Below are 19,547 nucleotides of genomic sequence, written 5' to 3' on the forward strand. Positions count from 1 at the left end.
TTTTTTTTTTTTTTACAATAAACAAAAAAAAAAAAGTTTTGTTGCTGTGCGAGACTGAGACAAACCTGTGTGTTTGTGCTCTACAGAGACTCAAGGAGGCAGCTGTCCATAGACACCCGGCCTTTCAGGCCCTCGTCGGAGGGAAACCCCAGCGACGAGCCCGACCCCCTGCCTGCACACAGACAAGCCCTGGGTGAAAGGCTCTACCCACGTGTTCACGCCATGCAACCGGTAATGAATCATCTGCATCCGTCAAAGCTATGTTTTACAAAAAACTCATTTTTATCAACTGAGAAACAGGTCGACATTCATGGACTTCTTCCAGATTTGCCTTAATTTGGCATTGCACATTCAATTATCATCGAGACGCATCAATTTTCTACTACATACATCTACAAACTTTGATTACTCCACTGCACAACTGAATGTATACGTATGTGTGTCTAACTGGAACAATTGAAGCTCTCCTTCACCACGCTGACACCAGCTGTGTGTTTTCCTCCTCAGGCGTTTGCCAGTAAAATCACAGGAATGCTGCTGGAGCTGTCCCCCGCCCAGCTGCTGCTGCTGCTGGCAAGTGAGGATTCTCTTCGAGCCCGGGTGGAGGAGGCCATGGAGCTTCTCATTGCACATGGAAGGTAAAACCATCTGTTCACTGTAGTGACACACATTGTTCTGCTCTCTTGGCACGTGACTCTAAAGTGCTCTGCGAGTAGACGGTAAATGATGTCATAGGGAAAGTTTTTTTTATTTTTTTTTTTATTTTTTTTTTTTATTTTTATTTTTTTAAATATAAAGTAACTATAAACTTTTGATCTTTTGTCTCCTCCAGGGAAAATGGTGCCGACAGCATATTGGACCTGGGTCTTTTGGAGGCTCCAGAGAAAGCACAAGTAAACTTAACATCTCTGTTTCCACTCTATACTCCCGTTACATGTAGAGTTTAACCCTTTAATTTCTGTTGGAAATAATCAGGTGGTTTAGCATACCAACCAATATTTCTCTCCTATCGACATAAATGCCTCTGTGCAATACATGCTTCTAAATAGCCTCCTCCATTTTGTGTGCTTGTAGCAGCAGGAAAACCGTAAGCGCCATGGCTCGACCCGCAGCGTGGTCGACATGGAGCTGGACGACCCAGACGATGGGGACGACAACGCTCCTCTCTTCTACCAGCCGGGCAAAAGAGGCTTCTACTCCCCTCGGCCCGGCAAGAACACAGAAGCCCGGTTGAACTGCTTCCGTAACATTGGCAGGTAATGAATTGTCCGCTTTATGGGTCAAACATTAAGGGACTTGTAATCGGTATAGTTCGGTCAGACGAGAACGTCAGGGAGTCGCATCTTTAACGACGTAGGACGCAATAGGTTAAATGTTGTGTTTTCTCTACAGAATACTGGGGTTGTGTCTGCTTCAAAATGAGCTCTGTCCAATCACGTTGAACAGACATGTCATCAAAGTGCTGCTTGGGAGAAAGGTAAGAGATATCTTTAGGACATATTTTTGCACCCACTGTTAGAACCTGCCACATCCTGTTGGTCCTTTTCAGAATAGCGGTAGCTAAATGTACTTGTCTTTGTTACTGCAGGTGAACTGGCATGACTTTGCATTCTTTGACCCGGTCATGTATGAGAGCCTGCGGCAGCTGATCCGCCATTCTCAGGCTGGTGAAGCAGATGCAGTATTTGCTGCCATGGACCTTGCCTTCGCCATTGACCTCTGCAAAGAGGAAGGGGCTGGACAGGTAAAGGACCACACTGTCATTGTGTCGCACAGAGTGCGACACTAAAATGCTATCAATGGCATGCTGTATAGAGTTTAAATAGCAGTGCACTAAACCAAGATAAGAGGGTGCAATGACCTGAGCATGTTGCTGGAGGAAGTGGTGAGAAACTAAAGGCAATGCTTTTAAAAAGTAGAATTTTAAATTGACCTAGCACATCACTACCTGGGACAGGCAACAAGGTGTTCTACTGGAAATTAGCAACATAAATTACAATAATTCATTTTTAGAAGCTGTGCTAATTTTCGTCAGAACAGTCAGTTTCTGTAGAAGAGAATTGTCACAATTGGCTTTCTTTCTGGAATGTTTCTTTCAGACCCATAATGTCCCAAAATCTACACACAAGCTGTCCTTATTCAGTGCATCCGCATACAAAATATAAATATCAATCTATGAGGAAACCATTATGATTGGCCTGTTTTTCTGTTTCAGTTATACACATAATTTGCACCACAGGACATTGATATGATAAATATACAGCTTCAGCCTTCTGAAAGCAGAATATGAATACTGAAATATGTTGTTCATGAAGAGTTTGTTGATGCCTTATTCTCCCCGGTTCAGGTGGAGCTTCTGTCTGGTGGGGTCAACATGCCAGTAACTCCTCTCAACGTGTACGAGTATGTGAGGAAGTATGCTGAGCACAGAATGCTGGTGGTGGCTGAGCAGCCTCTCCATGTGAGTAACACACTTTGAACTTCTGAGAATTCAAAGTTCATTACGAGGAAGAAACATTTTTTAGCGTTCTACCAAACCTTTTCTCAAAGTTTGTCAGTTTATTGGAACACGGACAAATGTTTTGTCAGTCTCCAAAATTAGTATTCAACCCAGTGATGATGTGTGTCTGTGTCTGAAGGCAATGAGGAAGGGTTTGCTGGATGTGCTTCCAAAAAACGCCCTGGAGGACCTGACGGCTGAGGACTTCAGGCTGCTGGTGAACGGCTGTGGAGAAGTCAACGTCCAGATGCTCATTAGCTTCACCTCCTTCAATGATGAATCTGGTAAGCTGCTATGTCTAAATCTCTTCTTTGTATCTGCTTCTATTTATTTTCCTGTCTTACCTCCGTTTCCTGCATTCATTCAGACATTAAAGTTTTACGGTTTTACATTTTCAATGCAACAAAGTAAGACTTGCACTTCATCCAACAGGGGAAAATGCAGACAAACTACTGCAGTTTAAACGCTGGTTTTGGTCCATAGTGGAAAAGATGAGCATGACTGAGAGGCAAGATCTGGTAAGTCTGTTCTCATCATGATCATTATCCTACAAAACAGAGGGACTCCCTGTGGCTCTCAGCAGTTCAGTGTTTAACATTGGTAATAATTGTTGTTTGTACATTACATGAGGCTCACACTGCCTCAGGGAGCACCGTGTGATGGATGCCTCACACAGACAGCGCTGCTGCTGCTGCTGCGGCCAGCCCTTCATTCTACAGAGTTGGCCTTTCATAATGGCCAGAATGTGTCATTCATTTCATTATAAATGTGATTTACATCTATTTTAGACAGAAAAAGGTTAAAAAGCGTGTGCTCGTATGTAAATAACGATTAAAATTTGGTACTCTATTAATTTAGGGAGCAGTGCAAGTCACTGAATTTTCCACAACACTGTCCTACAGATATTTCAGAATGCAAACCTTGTGTTAACAAATGAAGCCATTTTGTCTACAGAAAGATGCTAGAGGGCTTTTATTTTGAAACAAACAAATAAATATGAACTTGTTTTCATGTCTGCGACATGTCCTACAGATCTAGACATCAAAGCTGTAGTGACGTGCATGGGCTTATAAAGAGCCACAGCTTTGTTTAAATGATCCTTTTCTGTTTCCATTTAAGGACAACATAAGTGTCACAGTAACATCCAGTGGAGACGAGCCTTTAGTCTGTAATTGCATTGTCAGACATTAAGTGATATGCAAGACAGTGAACACCAAAGAGCAAGAATGCGTTCAATGATATAATTTCTCTTTCTCTCGTTGCCCATTTTCTTCCGACTTAATCCAGTACACAAACATTACAAAGGTTTTCATAAAATACAATTGATGGAAATGGCGAATGTGACTTCCGATGTTCCTTGTACTCAGGTGTACTTCTGGACCTCCAGCCCTTCCCTGCCAGCCAGCGAGGAGGGCTTCCAGCCGATGCCCTCCATCACCATCCGGCCTCCAGACGACCAGCACCTCCCCACAGCCAACACCTGCATCTCACGTCTCTACGTGCCACTATATTCTTCAAAACAGATACTCAAACAGAAACTCCTGCTAGCCATTAAGACCAAGAACTTTGGTTTTGTGTAGAGGTTCGACATAAAAGTTTAAAAAAAGGAAAAGAAAAAAAAAAAACATGTTTACTGTTGTGTAATATTTACCTAGCTCCATTTTTGTAGATTTATTTTTTGTCTATACAATTTTATGAAATTCGACATACTGTCACTATCTCCCCAGGCGGTAATATTTGTTTGTGTTGTGAACACAAACAACTTATTTTTATTTCAATTTTTATTGTTCTTTTCTTTTGTGTTAATGAAGAAGAGGTATACAGTCCAGAACATTCCTGCATTGGCACTGTAAAACGTAAAGCCCACAGCCCTGCTCTATTGGCTTAAACTTTTGCTTCCCAGGAATGTGGTTTGACAGAATGCTGTCTGCCGAAACCCAGCCAAAGATGACAGCAGTAGAAGTATTTAAAAGAAGACACACTGTGATTATAAGTTTTTTTTTGTTTTTTTTGTTTTTTTTGTTTTTTTTCCTTCCCTAGAAAAGTACCATCACTGACAGTTCACTGCTGCCTTTGTGGAAAGTCCTTTTTTTTTTTTTTTTTTTCTTGTACAGGGGGAGTAGGGAATTTCAAAATAAACTTGGATGCAAATAAGTTGTCTGGCCTGATTTTCATTTCCCAGTGCTTTAAGTTAAGAGTAGTAGGGATTTCTTGCTACATTGGCGTGAGAGGAGGCCGCTTACCTGTGACAAAGTTTTGACTTACTACACACCGGAGAGGGCTGTTTAATCTCTACTCAACCCGAGCTCCACATAGGCTATTGGGTACTGTAGTAGCATTCCAATTTTCGTGTTTGTGCGCAGTTAAGCACTAGCTTTGTTGAGCGAGTGAGTTTTTTGTGTATTTGCAATATTGTAAATGGAGCAAAATGTAAAAGAAAAATCATACGAAGTAAGGTTTCAGAAATGTAATCGTCGTATGGCTGGAAAGTAGCAGCTACAGAGTGACAAGACGCTAAAAACTATCTATGGTTTTTGGTAGTGGGACTGGAAATGTTGACGAATTGAGGATTTAGGCCAATTCGCGTGGTAGAAATCATAGCCACGTCAATATCCTGGTGCTGTCATGGTGGTTTGTGATGCCTTCATAAGATTTTGTAAAAATGGAATTTTGTGTGCTCAGTTAAATAGGTTGGTAAAATACGAATATAGTTGTAGCACCCGAAACATTGGGCTGTGTTATTCATTGGGTTATGGCACCTTGTCAATAACCAATATCACATACGATACAGAAATGTTATTCCAAATAACTACCTGTAATTCTGCATAGTCTTCTTAATTCTGTCACTTAAAATATGTTTTCTTCAGAATGACAGCTACGAACATTGCAGGTCAGCTTTTTGGACTATCTGCTATGATACGTGGATTTACAACCTGGAAACTGCACATTACAAGCGACAGTGAAGGCAACACTTCTCCTCCAGTCAAAACGGAGCCATATGAGGTGAATCTGGCTCGCTCGCGGTCACATTGTGGTGGTCAGCTAACGGAGGCGTATTATCTTACGATGATATCAGCTAGCTTGCTGGCTAGTAAGCTAAGTTAGTTTTGTACCACCGCCTTAATTAGATATTAATTATTGTTAGATATAGCTGGCTAGCTGGCTCCCTAGTCCGGCCGATGTTGCTTGCGGATGAGGGGATAAATTTATTGTCACCCATCATGTCGAAGCCGTTCCGTTATTTTTAGCTAGCACTGCAGGCTAGCGCGGCTAATAGCGGCAAGCGAAGCGTGACTAATCTGTTTGAAAAACAATACAAATGGAGCAGTGGCAGGACGCGGCCTCTCAGCAGTTCAAGCTGCTTACAACTCGTCTGAATGAACTGTTGTCCAAAGGTTTGGGGCTGCTACGCTCCGAGCTCGGCGTGGATTTGGGACTGAAGCCTGAGCTTATTCCACCATGGGTGATCCTCTTAGCGGCATGCACCGGGCTGGTGCTGATGGTCGCTCTGTGGGCCTCAACCTGCCGGGCTCTCTTCAAGAAACGACCCGCTGAAAGCGTCGTGGACGACGGCATTGAAGTAAAGCGGGGTGTCGGTAAACCTGTCAAATCCGAAGAACCGAAGAAAAAGAAGAAGAAGACGACGGAAAAGGCACGTAGCATAAATGAAACCAACCTACCCCCTTCCTAGCTTACTAGACGTATCGTTAGCATGGCTAGCTGTCAAGCTAACACCACAGTGACAGTTGAATCTCATGTCATGGCCAAACCCTAGCTAGCTTCAGGCTATTGTCTAACCTGGCTATGCTAGCCTTCGACGTTGTTACATATTGATCGTTTGAAAGGAATATAACTGAAAATTGTCATGGCCCTCTACATTTGTTCTTTACATGCTCATTCCAGAAAGCCCAGTCCAATGGGAGAGCTGCTGCTGAACCACAGGAAGACGCCATAGCGTCGGAGGAGATAGTGCCACATCACCAGTCGCCAACACCAGAAGTCAAGGCTACGGAGGTAAAAGACTTATGACGACTCACATCACAACATGGTTATGTGACCATAACATCATGATTTGCCCAGGTTGTGTTTGTATTAATAATTGCACTTCGCTGCACATCATTATTTTTCGGGTCCACTTTTATGTAAGTCGCTTGAGAAAACGCCACCTTCTCTCACTGTCACCCTGCAGTGATGTAACCAGACCAGCTGCCAGTGTTGGGTTACAGTTTTTAGCTCGCAGATGCAGCACAATCCTAGAAGGTGTCTCCTGCCTTTGAACAGCAGATGGTGCAGCCTTATCATCTAATACCACCCTCTGGATACCACGAACTGTGGTACTAAAGGTGCTGGATTCAGAAGATGTAATTGTGCATACACTAAGTGACGGAAATAGTGTTCACAAAAAGGACATGTAACATATTTAGAGAGTCTTGGACAGTGGATGTAGTTTCACTTATAAATAGACGTGGCTTGAGCATGCTGATGTGATTGACTGCCTATGGTTCAGTCCACATGGGGCCGCTTGCCTAGTTGCTGTTCCTGGAGGTGAAATCATGTGTGCTGTGAAGTATCTCCACTGTTTCTTTAAACCCAGATGGGTTTTTTTAAACTTTCTTTTCTACTTTATGCCCATTATTTATTTTCTAGTTAAAGAAGTCCAAGAAGAAGGCCAAACAGGCTGTTAAGGAGACAAAGACTGCAGCTGGCAAAGAACCAGAAGAAGGTGAAATATTAATCGCATCATAAATAAGGTTTTTCGGTCAAAGTGATGTCTGTGCACTGTATCACCTTTTTGAGGAGGCCTGTCTTTTGTTTCTAGGTGAGCCGCTATTTTCAGTGACCAGGGGTCTCATTTATAACCATTGCGTACGCACAAAACGGGGTCTGAAAGAGGCGTACGCCACTTCCCACGCAAATGTTGTGATCTATAAAAATAATATGCGCACCTGTACGGAAACTCTGACCCATGGGTACGAACATTTTGGAGACACGGGGAAAATGGCGACGTAGATGTGAGAGCCATCATTACAGGTATAATGATGCCTCTCACAAACCTCAAATCAAATTTGGTTTAATATTTAATCATTGCTGTCTGCACCACCGGAGCTCAGAAGAGAGACCTAACTACCGACACTCGTCAGCTGTGGAGCAGTTGATGAAATATAATGTCAACTAGTGTTAAAGAACTGCAGAACAGAGCAATAATCTTCTACATTCATACTCAATATGTTGTGGTAAAATGGGACCTGGGTTAGTCCCTTTTTTTCCTCAGCTAAACAATATTTAGTGTGTATTTGAACAGTCTTCCTTTGTCCTGCCTAATCCATACCATATTTCCTCACTAATCCCACAATGACACCCTCAGTATTTTGCAACTAATTCCACGCTGCACTTAATGGTACTGTTCAGGCACATGGGAGACCAAGGTCAGCAACAAGGAGAAGCGTGAGCAACGCAAGAAGGATAAGGGTTCCAGCGATGGCTCAGCCAGTCCTGGAGGAGAGGACACGCGTGCGAGCGCTCCCCCAGAGCCCAAGGCCTCCGCAGCCCCCACGTCTGGGAGCCAGAAGAAGAAAAAAGGTGGCTTTCAAAATGTATAGCTTCATTTAGGCTGTGATTTGCTTCTTTTGGATCAAGGAATGAGTTGGCAATAGTGTTGTGTTTTTTTTTTTTTTACTTGTATATTATCACCCAAATCACAAACCCTCCAGGCCATCTTGAGCAAACAGCTGAATATGGCACCTGGAGAGAGATGTTGTTCTGTATAAGCTGTTGTTGCGTTTGGTTGGTCTCTTGACATGACGGACTATAAATACTTGGATTTAATTGACTCCCAGAGTGAGTTTTCCCTGAGGTGTGTGTGCTGAGTTGTGTGCGTGCTCCCTTCATTAATAGGCTCTCATGGATAGTGTACTTGACATATATTGACCTTTTATATTCCTCTCAGGAGAATCCGCAAAAGTGAAGTCGGAGAAGATTGAGGCTGTTGTACCTCAAGGTAACTATCAGCAGAGAATGCTTCCCCCATCGACTGGTTATCTGTTCAGAAAGACAAAAATCTTTAATTGACCAAAAGTTCACACGCTTCACTGGGAACTCTCAATTGGATTTTTTGGGATTTTTTTAATTGGATGTGTTGCCAACTTGACCTTTGTTTATTCCGGCGGAGTCTGAAGTTTCTCTCTTGGTGTTAGTTAACAGCAGTGAGGCGGTAGCGGTGGCTGCTGCTGTGAGTGACGCGGTTGTAAAGGTTCCTGCTCCGAAGACGGGCCCCTGGACAACCAGCAGAGAGCCAGCATCGCTGTGGGGAGCCGAGATTGATGGTAAAAAGGTTTTACCACGGAAACCTACATGCGTTGATGTAAAAGTTTTATGGCATTCTATGAAGCAGTTATCGGCTGATAAGCTCTATATCGGCTTTCAGTGCCAGAGGTGGCGATCCTAACGTCACATTTAATAGATGGATACGGTATTAGCAGATAAGACCAAGCAACTCAAAAGTCTATTTCTTAGTCACTGTTGTAATACAACTGTCAGAACTTGATTTATAAAACGGTAAAACTATAACTTATCTGAGGTTCAAAGTTCATTCTTGGCCTTGGAACCAACAGTTGAGAAAACGATTTCACCTCAAGGCTCATTTAGTGGGCGGGCTCATATCCCATGATCTTCATCTACAATTCAAAGACACCGTTTGGACTGCTTTGTGTCTGATCCTGTATTTTATTCTTGAATAGTATGACGGTTTGATGAAACGTGGTAGTGTTAACCGCAGTCCATTTTAATTTTGCTCTATTTTTTTAAAGATAAACTTAAATTTTTTAAATTGAATTGTACGTGTTCTCCAGGTGAGAATTTCAGCAAGTAGAACTTTACTGTTTGTAGAGCAACACTGGGTTTTCCTCCCAGTTCCTGTAGTGACTAATACATGATTGATCAGAATTGATTGGCATCATGTCAAAAGCTACACGCTTATAGCCGAGTTTAACTCACTGATGCACTGATTTGATAAGTTAATTGTGTTAAATATTGACATCATAGCATCTGTGGACTGTGTTTCAGACTCATGGACTGTGATTGACAGGGGGATGGCCCCAACGGAGCGAAACCTGGTGTCTTTAGCTGGACTGGCTGTTGGTACTGCTGGTGAGTATACAATAACAACCGTTGATGTGGCGAGTGGTGGTTTATCCTGGCTCACACCTCTAGATGGCACAGTTGTCCGAAGTCTCCCTTGAGGACGGCAGGTTGAATGTTGTTCTTGTCTCTGCAGAGCCTCAGCCTGTGAGCAACCTGTCCTGGCTCAGTCAGCCCCGAGTGGACGACGAGTGGTCTGGACCCAGTAAGGACAACAAAGCTTCTCTATCTAACGTTGCTGTAGCTTTATAGTCGCGCTACTCCTTCACACTTGTATCTATTCGCTGATGGTGTTTGTGTTTCTCAGGTGGAGGGTCAGTGGACCCGAGCTCTGACTGGAACGCCCCCTCTGAAGCCTGGGGCAACTATGAAGAGCCCACTCCTGAGCCCCCTCCTGCACTGGAGCAGCCCTCTCCTGAGCCCGCCAAGGTTGATCTGATGATTGGAGCGGCTGTAAGTAAAACTAAGCATTATGGTAGTTTTCCTGAAAGTTTAAAAACATTAAAAATAGCAACCTAGTAATGAATGACTCCTCTGGCTGCGGTTCCCAGAGCAGCTGTCCCGGTTCTCTGCCCTGACTGTGGCCCTGATGCTCATAGTAGAGACTCAACACAACATACTACACACGGCAGTCATTTTGTCATGTCCTAGCATAATAAAAGCTGGTGTGATTGATATCATGAATGATTTGAATAAAACAAATTCAATCGTTATTATGATAATGAACATAAATGTATTTATAGTGACATGGGTTCCTGTTTGTCAATGCTGTTTTTGGTACGACCACCAGATGGCGCCAGAGCTAGATTTTCAAATCCTGCAGTTAGATCGCCTCATCAATCTGAAATTGCACTCCCATCACTTTATCACATTCATGATAGACAGTTTACAAAAAAACCTTCTAGGCAATATAGATTGACGAATATAAATAGGATTCAGATTAAAATAGAGTAAAAAAAAAAAAAAGTTTACCACAGATATCAAATATAATAGAGCTGATCTAACCATGGAGGTCTGTGAAATGAACTCCACACTTCCGGATCTTTTTCATTCTCAAAGTTGTCGTCTTCAGCCCTACCTGAGGCAATTCATCACATTTTACACAGGTTTCTCTGGAGCCACACAAGGCTTTCTACAACTTAGTTCACATACAGTAGTGCTTCTCAAGACCTGTCAACGCACTCAAATCTGTGTCAAATCTCTGGAGCTGCCCTTTTAAGTTGAGGCAAAGGATTTAGCAGCAGCAGTGGTGATGTGGGTACAGGAAACCCCTGTAGTTTCAGGCAGACGGTCATTGCACGAAACATTTTGATTGTTGTATTTTGATCATTTTATATGTTTATTAAAAATGTAATATATAATAATATTAATGGAAAATATTGCGGCCCTACTGCTGAGTTTTTCTTCTGCTCACCCACACAGTTAACTTTACAGTTGGACCACTTAAGACTGTGGATGTATACGGTCTAAAAGACCCTTTTCAGTTAGCGTTGTCACAGCATTAGAGCAGGTGCAAATAACTTCTCATTTGATATTTAACATAAATGTGACGTGTGTATTGCTGTCGGCCACGGGGCCATTTTTCTAGAGAGTTCCTAAACCCGACACACAGTGGCTTAACAATGAGTGCTCTTCAGAGCTGAAGTCTCCCTTCATCCCATTTGAAGCAGAGATTCTGCAGCTCTTGTTCAGAATGTCATTGTCGGCCTGTTTTGCTGTTTGTGTGGTCCTGTTTTCCGTAAGCCTAATCCATGTGTTTTTGTCAGGACGATGATGAAGATGAGAAGGACAAGGGAGAGACTGCTGCTGATGGAGCGGCTAAAACTAAAAAGAAGAAGAAGAAGAAGAAGAAGGCTGCCGAGGAGGAAGAAACAGCTGGCCAGGTAACTGCTAGAGACAATAACAGACTGCAGAAATGTTTTTTTTTTTTTTTTTTTTTTTTTTTTTTTTCAATGTACAAGGATTTGTGGCCGTGTACTTCTACATGTATACTACCGGGTGCATCCAGCCTGTATAATCCCATAATAATAAATGCCTAAGCACTGATTATTACATGGGAGACTTCTCTCGTAGCTGTTTTGTTTTGTTTCACATGCAAAGATAGTTATTTTTTCTCTTGGCCCTATTGATCAGCTGATTCATATTGCAGTCTTTGACATTTTGTTAAGTTTATTTTGAATTCGCTGCACAGTTTGGTGTAAAATTTGCTTGTGTCCTGTGAAGGGGGAGGAGCCAGAGAAGGAGGCCGCAGCCTCGGTGAAGAAGCAGCCAGCCGCTCAGGTCAATGCTGCTGCTGTCCAGCCTGTCAAAGCAGCTGCTGTCGAGGTCAGTGGTGCCGAAATCTGACCTCAGATCATCTTCACAGCATTTTTCTGCAGAACATTTTCTGTCATATTTAAAATCGTTGATTAACGGCCTCGTTCATTCATCTCTTGCTGAGGAGATCTAAAGACTAAACAAAAAAGGAAAATATTCCATTTTTCTTGTAGGTGCGAGTGGAGCAACCAGTGAAAGACAACGTATCCCAGAAACCCCCTGTCACACAAGTGCCACAGAAGCCAACTGATGGAGAGCCCACTGCCAAGCAGAACAACCTTTCTGCTCCAACACAACAAAGTAAGCCCAATATATACCCCATATATATATACCCCAACAATGGGGGCCCACTATTTAAGGCTAGATACGTCAGACAGGTTGTGTCGTTAGTCATTTATGGAGGTGGACGAAATGACTGAGGCTTGTGTAAAATTACTGGCAGATGTCCGGTCTGTCATTTTTCAATGCCCCAACCAGCTTTCTTTATTAGCTTCTTTATTCACTTTAGTCATTAGTTCAGCTTTTTAAAAGGGGAATGCAACAACGGACATTAGGAACTTGGGATATTACGTACTGATGCAACTTTAAATGTATAAACATGTATATTTCAACAGTCTTTACATCTTCCTTTTTCTTTACTTCAAAACCTGGAATTCTGAGACAGATTTTATGCCAGATTACATGTCCTAAATATTTAGTGTTTATCAACGATGTCTATCAACAGATCTTCTCATACCACCATAACAACAGTCCTATCTGTATTCTCCAGAGGTTCCCAGTAGTGTGTGTTGTAATTCCCATTTATCATGAGTTCTCTAAACCATTACTGGGTTTAGTAGTAATCTCTTCATTGTAGATTCCTAAACGAGACTCTCTAATTACTTTTCTATATTTCCTTCTTTTTTTTTTAAAATATGGTTTGCTCCATTTCCAGTAATAGTGCATATTTCCATGATACCTGTAAATGCCCATTGTTTTAGTCTCTTGTATAAATTGTCTGCTCTGCTGAATTTGAGAACATAGGCCGACCTACTGAGAACAGTTTTTATATAACTTACTTGGTTGTGAGTTAAAGTTTCAGTGTTATTTTACCAACCATCTTGTTTCATACACATGGTGTACATTTACCTCGCTTCAACTCGCTGCTCCTCATGCCTTCTAAATTATATCCAAACCAGGAAAATCAGAGTTAATGATGCAAAGAGTTTGTTATGTAAGCTGAGCCAGAGGCCATGTGAATCACTCGTTCTCACTCTGGCTTTTTGTGTTTCCACAGAGAAACCTGAGGAGAGCCAAGCGCCCAAACCAGCGAAGAAGAAGAAGGCGAGGAGAGAGACATGAGACGGAGTCCCCTCTGCAGACCTCTGTATGCAAAAGACTTCATATCCCGTTTATGCAACACCTTTTGTGACAAGAACTTTGAACTAAGGTCTTCATGATGGACTTGAAACTTGAAATGAAACAACTTTTATACACGTCGAGTGTCAGCCGGTGGATCGTTGAAAACTGAACCTAGATGCGGTGCAATCTAACGTAACGCGGTGTTAATGATTTTTAAGTATGCATTTGATACTCTTGATTCTGTCTTCTAATTCCACTGAAATCAAATAAGTGAAAGAGCTGTATTGTACTAATTAGATGTAGAAAATACTGATCTTGTTTAGAAGTCTTGATGTTGTGGTGGCTAACGACTGGAGTTTCCCGTGTAGTGAATGAAAACTGTCGACACGCTTCAGGTCACTGGGCCATGATGTCGAGTTGGCCTTTGCTTTTGCAGTCTTTTATTTTGCTCGTACATTTCAGTCAGCCGCGACGGTACCGTGAGCGCTGTTGGTCGAAAAGAGCCGAGCGATCAAATGTTCGTGTCAACGCGGCGTGAACATTTTCGACGTATATACGAGACAGACGAGGGAATCGTGTGCTCTGCATTTTTTATCTGTGACTACAACATTTCAATGGACTACGTCCATCTGGTTTGTCCCGTGTCCGATGTTGTGCTGCAGTGTTTCCTCGCCGTGTTTACTATCTGTGACTGCTTTGTGGGCAGAGCCATGTGGGAGCTTCCGATCGTAGACATACCGTTGCAGTGTCATCAGCCTCTTTATCATTTTCCACCTCTGGTTGATTCAAAAGTCTTCGGAACCTTTTGTAAAACCAGTTTGTAATAAAAGAAAAACTAAAGCCATATGTAAAAAGACTAAATAAAGGCCAGTTTTTCTATGTTTAGGCTACTTTGTATTGCAGTTTATTTTGGGCCAGCAACCCGCTGTTGTGTGACATTAAATGAAACCGGATGACGGCGGATGAGACATCATTGACTTTAATTTAGATCAGAGCAGACAGCTTTTCATTAGCTGTCAGGTTGAAGCCTTGAGCCTCGAGGTGAATGCTGAGTGCGTTTCTCTTTCATCTTTCTGGCACACATTCAGCTTTGTCTTTCAATGTTTATATTCAGAACTGGCAGCAAACAATGATTCACTTTATTAAATTACTGATTATTTTTTTTCTACTATTGAATTAATTGCCTTGGTAAAAAGCAAAAGGTATTTCATACTTTCATATTTCAAAAATATAATAAAATTCAAAGTGCCTTACAGACATTTTAGCTTAAAGTCTAAATGATTAAATAAAAGACAGCGGGAGCATGTTTACAAATGTAGACACAATCCTGATATAAACAAAATGAAAGACATAAAAACTAAATGAAAGCAATAAATAATAGTTGGCAGCGGGAGTTAACAGGATGTTAGTGTTGACCCTGTGGTCATTTGTTACACAAGTTTGTTTGTCTTTGCACTTTCATATCAGGCCTATAATACTTTGATATTCCAACTGAAACATTACGGGTAAAGGTGGTGGTATTAATATTTACCCATAGTGTTAATACTTAGTAGTACTTCCCTGTGTTATTTTTAGCCCATAGTATTATAATATATTCTAGGATACCTACAGTATGAGATATTGAGTTTTGGGGTCCACTCTCAAGTGAATTTGTAGGCTTTTGACAAAAAGCCTACAAATAGTGTATATAGTTAAACCCTAAAAGCTTAACGAGAAAATGAACATCCTTCATCTAAACATTTAATTATTCTGATGAGGTTTGTACCATAATTCTTTAATTTAAAACATTCAGAAAACTAAATAATAAAATAATGAGGTCACAATAAAACACTGTTGCTGCAACGTTTGATCTTGAATCACGCAGAGAACCTGACATGTAGAGGGCAGAAAGGAGCACCAACACAGAGTGAAAAGTGTCGGTGCTCAAGTAAAAAGTCACTTTACGCCAAAGAGTAAAATCTACAAGTAAAACCACACATTTCAGTTATTTCTTTCTATTGACAATGACGCACACATGTACCTGAATGACCACTCTGAGTACGTTCTACGTTCAAACAGTAGGAAAAGACGTGGATGAAGTAAGTGGAAAAAACTCGCTCATCTTCAGTTTTGGTCCGGAAAACTCATCTAATATTATCTGAGGAGAAAAGAAGAGAAGCACGATATAAGAATTTACTACAATCTCTACAAAAACAAATGTTCGACATACTTTATTATGACTTTTTAAAAACACCTTTTTGAGATACTGTCCATTGAGTTTTTGGGGCATACTATACTATAGCCTAGTTGTTTTTTAATGCATCTTTTTATAAAAAATCAGATCAAAATGTATTTGTACAGCACATTTTAACACGCATATGAAGACTTTTTTAAGACTTTGTTGGACATACTTTACTAGGACTTCTTTGGTACATTTTATGACATATAATACGAGGACTTTTTGACATACTAGGACTTTTTTTCTACAAACTAGACTGAAATTTTTGTACTATTTTTGGACATACTAAACAGTTACTTTTTTGGACATACCATACTATGACACTATTGACATTCTACACTGTGGCCTTTATAAGACTTTTTTCAGACACACTGTACAAAGACTTAAAAAACTTTTTTCAACATATGCTATGATTTTCGTTAAATTATATCGTTTTAAATACTTTTTTGTTTACATACTATAGACTTTTTAAAGAAACATATATTACCTCTATATTTTTCAGGATGTCTTTTGACATATACTGTCTTTTTTCGCCAAAACTATGAACGTCTGGCATACTATACTATGGCTTTTCTTAGACATTCAATGTCATACTATACTAAGACTTTTTACAACATACAATACTATGACTTTTTTGATATACTATTATGACTCTTTTTAGGACATATACTATGGCTTTTCTATGACTTAATGGCCCTCTTATATAAATAACAAAAAGGACTAGAAAGAACATTCCCACTCAAATGAAGAAAAGCTATCCTTTTCTAGATTAAGGTATTTTATTCTCTGGTGTTAGAATTTATTATAGGCTAAACTCTACCCTGTGTGGTTATTCCAGATGTGCCGCCAAGATGTCATTTTCCCGCGCTGTATTAGTGCTTTTGCTCCTGATCTCCCCCAAAAAAATCTAAAATATCATTTTTGTTTAATGGACTTTTTGCTAGTTTATCCTCATTTCGCTTTTATTTTATTTTTTACAATGAGCCGGTATATCCAACAGACATGAGCATCTATAGTTGCTGTAAATTCAATTAGGACAGTTTCTAGTCTACAGCTGTTTTCATCTGGATCAAACAGTCACGACGTGCAAATACACATAATACAATCTTTACTGGATAAAGTTATGTCTTTGTGAAACTTTAGTATTTCTTATAACCAAATAATCACAACTGTGGCCAAATAAAAATCTGCACTTTAGTATTCTGGCAGGACATTTACATGATTGTTTCCAATAATATGAGTTGGGTATGTCTTATATCTTTGTTTATATTTGGAAACTAGACTGTAATTATGATTTCTGGATGTTAGAGAAATTATCTCATTTACATTATGACACTGCAATATTTTACCTGCTATGTGCCCGATCAACTGTGTGTGTTTGTTTCTTATTTGATTAAAACTATATCTGCCCAATGTACCCCTCTATGAAGTCATTTTGAGCATCATAATCTAACCAGTCATTCGATGGCTTTTTTATTGTCTATTTGAATACATGATTTCTAATTCTGTAAATGATCCTCTCCAGTTGATTCTGTTTACTGTTAACATATTATTGTTTTAAGGAGTTTATACCATAATTATATGTTTCATCGCTGCATTTCTGAGGATCCTGTATGTGTAATGGTCCCTTTTGATAGTTAGTTCAGGTGTTGTCATGCCAAAATAATACATTTTGCTATAACTTCTTATTTAATTTGATTATTTTCTTTTTAATTAGGTTAAACTGACTTCAACTAGGGTTTTAATTCTGGGCAGAAAGACAATTACTGCATTGCTTTCACCACAGCTCTGACAGTTTATTGATATGCTACATCCAGTTGGTATTTTTGGTACGGTAAATCATTTTGTGTTGTACTTTCCACAACATGCTGCAGTATTTTGTCATTTATATCCTTATAGGCTACATTTAGTCAGAGCCTTTCCAAATAAAAGCTTTATTTACCAATAAGCATAGAACAGAGCTCTCACTCTGCACCTTTTTATAGATATCATTGACATCTCCAGTGACCTAGATGTACCAGCCATAATTTACCCATGGACAGATGTGACAGATGTTACAAAAACTGGATGTTTTGTACACTGCACACATGTAAGGACCCTAAAATGTAGATTTTTGCGAGCTATCTATATATTGCGCCTTTTTCTCTCTCGCTACTCACAACTTTGGCTGCCACGGTGTCATCTTGCTATCTGTAGCTGAGCCCTAAAGCAGCTATTTAACAGACACACTCAACATGGACCAGAGTGGTTCATCTTGTCAAACATGAACGATCTTTGCAGCAGGTCCCCTCTCATTCAGCCTCTGGGTCTGTGAGATAAATGCAACACGCACCTTTCCACTGACATCACATCATACTACCGTCCTGCCAGCAGACTGTCCAATCAGCGGCCGAGGGGCGGCCCGGAGCCGGCGCGGCTGTCCAATGGGCGGATAGCGTGAGGTCTGCTCACCGGCACGTCGCTTCTGATTGGAGGGTTGAGCTGTGAGGGAGGCGGGACGTGAAACCACCGAATCCGAAGTAGTGCGCGTTTCTCATTATCATAAAAAATTCAGCAGCATCCATCTGTGAGCAACCGTTCACAGACCACCGTCTGTGAGCAACTTATCATGAGTTACAAGGGTAACCTTTTGTTTTGGGGAGGCTGACTTGGTTTTTTGGAGCACCAGAGAAACAATATGAAGAGTAATTATTAATTGCGTGGTAATTTTCTGTCAGCATAAAAAGAAAACCGGTTTCTCAGTACTAGTGCTTTCAACATCTTATAATTATTTTTAAATCCAGAAAGATGTGGACCTTCCTGGGAATAGCCAGCTTCACATACCTTTACAAAAAATCCAACACAGTCTTGAGTTACGCTCACAAAGAGCTTCTAATGGCCGCAGCCTTATTTCTGACAGTCGGCCTGCTGCTATCGTATGTCAGGTACTTTCATATGCAGAAGCTCACAGTCTCTCAGATGTTACATTTGCCTCTGAGCCTCTTGTCCTTTTTACCTGTTATCAACAATTTAATCCCCCAAACTTCAACACAGAGGAGCGAGAAGGCGGAGAACAGCTGTACACAGGTAAGAAAACTCGTTTGGCTACATGTTATGTATATATACTGTGAACAAAGGAAGACAAAGACAGATACAAAAGGGGACTAAGGATCGTTTTTTTCTTCATTTAACTGAAGTAATTTATGTTAAATTTGTGTTCTTAATCCCTGGAAAAAAAACTCATGACTTCATATTCTCAAATTTCATTCTAGCATTTCTGAAGTAAAGTGCTTTAAAGTTTATATATATTTGTATATCTAAAGACCACAACTGAAATGAGAGAGAGTGGCAGGTTATTGGATGAAGTATAACAAATTTTAATTTTCCAATGTTTGCCTCACAGTACAGTTCAGTTTGGACTTTACCCTGTATGTAACGAGACTCTCCACTCGGTTGTTTCCAGAGCCGGAGAACAAGGAAAAGAGTAGATACAGAGTCCTCCGCCTCACCCAATGCCTCAGCCAGGGGACTCGCGGTGGCCCCGGAGCCAGACGTGGTGATAGTTGGGGCAGGGGTCCTGGGCTCTGCCCTGGCGGCCGTCCTAGCCCAGGACGGGAGGAGGGTGACGGTGGTGGAGAGGGATATGAAGGAGCCTGACAGGATAGTGGGGGAGCTGCTGCAGCCTGGAGGATTCAGGGCACTAAAAGAGCTGGGACTGGAAGGTCAGTGACGGGGGCTGCTTCATGTGTGTGTGTGTGTGTATGTATATATATATTAGTGCTGGGCAAGTTCACGCGTTAATTTCGCGTTAACGCATTCATTAATTAACGCCGACAATTATTTTTAAATTTATTATAATTTTTTTATTTATTTTTATTGAAAGACAAGAGACAATACATAGACATAACAACAAGAGGATGACAAGAACAGTGAGATAAAAGCCAGCAAACATCCTATAGTCAGTCATTTTAGTGCACCTATATGCTGAAATTCACGGTAAACGCATTTAAACGGCACAGATCGGGAGCGAGCGAAGGACTTTGAAAGTTAGCGGAA

General features: G+C 40.9%; 3 protein-coding genes across 16 annotated transcripts in view; all 3 read left to right on the top strand.

Moving 5' to 3' along the window:
- The window catches only part of ubr5 (ubiquitin protein ligase E3 component n-recognin 5), a 33,109-nt gene extending 28,754 nt beyond the window's left edge, over nucleotides 1–4,355 (top strand). For 10 of the 13 annotated variants that reach the window (XM_031878584.1, XM_031878589.1, XM_031878591.1 and 7 more), the window contains 10 exons: nucleotides 87–231; nucleotides 508–638; nucleotides 833–893; nucleotides 1,075–1,256; nucleotides 1,393–1,477; nucleotides 1,589–1,744; nucleotides 2,348–2,461; nucleotides 2,640–2,784; nucleotides 2,933–3,018; nucleotides 3,868–4,355. In XM_031878584.1, coding sequence (XP_031734444.1) covers nucleotides 87–231; nucleotides 508–638; nucleotides 833–893; nucleotides 1,075–1,256; nucleotides 1,393–1,477; nucleotides 1,589–1,744; nucleotides 2,348–2,461; nucleotides 2,640–2,784; nucleotides 2,933–3,018; nucleotides 3,868–4,080 — 1,318 coding nt within the window. In that variant the 3' untranslated portion in view covers nucleotides 4,081–4,355. The remainder of the gene's footprint in view (nucleotides 1–86; nucleotides 232–507; nucleotides 639–832; nucleotides 894–1,074; nucleotides 1,257–1,392; nucleotides 1,478–1,588; nucleotides 1,745–2,347; nucleotides 2,462–2,639; nucleotides 2,785–2,932; nucleotides 3,019–3,867) is intronic. The other 3 variants (XM_031878585.1, XM_031878590.1, XM_031878597.1) reach the window with 1 other exon arrangement.
- A 1,120-nt stretch (nucleotides 4,356–5,475) lies between these two features.
- LOC116400657 (protein LYRIC-like) lies at nucleotides 5,476–16,874 on the top strand. Of its 2 annotated transcripts, none has more exons than XM_031878598.1 (13): nucleotides 5,476–6,152; nucleotides 6,404–6,514; nucleotides 7,148–7,223; nucleotides 7,910–8,080; nucleotides 8,448–8,498; nucleotides 8,695–8,823; nucleotides 9,563–9,646; nucleotides 9,774–9,842; nucleotides 9,945–10,090; nucleotides 11,404–11,520; nucleotides 11,861–11,962; nucleotides 12,127–12,253; nucleotides 13,230–16,874. In XM_031878598.1, the coding sequence occupies exons 1-13, from the start codon at nucleotides 5,820–5,822 to the stop codon at nucleotides 13,292–13,294; spliced, it is 1,581 nt and encodes a 526-aa protein (XP_031734458.1). In that variant the 5' UTR covers nucleotides 5,476–5,819; the 3' UTR covers nucleotides 13,295–16,874. The 2 variants fall into 2 exon arrangements, with proteins under 2 accessions (XP_031734458.1, XP_031734459.1); XM_031878599.1 differs by having other exon boundaries at nucleotides 8,451–8,498.
- A 1,201-nt stretch (nucleotides 16,875–18,075) lies between these two features.
- Nucleotides 18,076–19,231, top strand: LOC116400669 (squalene monooxygenase-like). Its single transcript, XM_031878619.1, has 2 exons — nucleotides 18,076–18,578; nucleotides 18,955–19,231. The coding sequence occupies exons 1-2, from the start codon at nucleotides 18,300–18,302 to the stop codon at nucleotides 19,219–19,221; spliced, it is 546 nt and encodes a 181-aa protein (XP_031734479.1). The 5' UTR covers nucleotides 18,076–18,299; the 3' UTR covers nucleotides 19,222–19,231.
- The last annotated feature ends 316 nt before the right edge of the window (nucleotides 19,232–19,547 follow it).

Source organism: Anarrhichthys ocellatus, unplaced genomic scaffold (assembly GCF_004355925.1).
Source record: "Anarrhichthys ocellatus isolate YVR2014 unplaced genomic scaffold, GSC_Weel_1.0 scaffold188, whole genome shotgun sequence".
In the NCBI taxonomy this organism is placed as follows: domain Eukaryota; kingdom Metazoa; phylum Chordata; class Actinopteri; order Perciformes; family Anarhichadidae; genus Anarrhichthys; species Anarrhichthys ocellatus.

Bases quoted from the DNA above. Each gene is read 5' to 3' on its own strand.
- LOC116400657 (XM_031878598.1), top strand. From the start codon at position 5,820: ATGGAGCAGTGGCAGGACGCGGCCTCTCAGCAGTTCAAGCTGCTTACA. The intron at 8,081-8,447 runs GTGGCTTTCAAA...TATTCCTCTCAG, and splicing joins GAGCCAGAAGAAGAAAAAAG to GAGAATCCGCAAAAGTGAAG. The intron at 11,963-12,126 runs GTCAGTGGTGCC...TTTTTCTTGTAG, and splicing joins TCAAAGCAGCTGCTGTCGAG to GTGCGAGTGGAGCAACCAGT.
- LOC116400669 (XM_031878619.1), top strand. From the start codon at position 18,300: ATGTGGACCTTCCTGGGAATAGCCAGCTTCACATACCTTTACAAAAAA. The intron at 18,579-18,954 runs GTAAGAAAACTC...GGTTGTTTCCAG, and splicing joins CGGAGAACAGCTGTACACAG to AGCCGGAGAACAAGGAAAAG.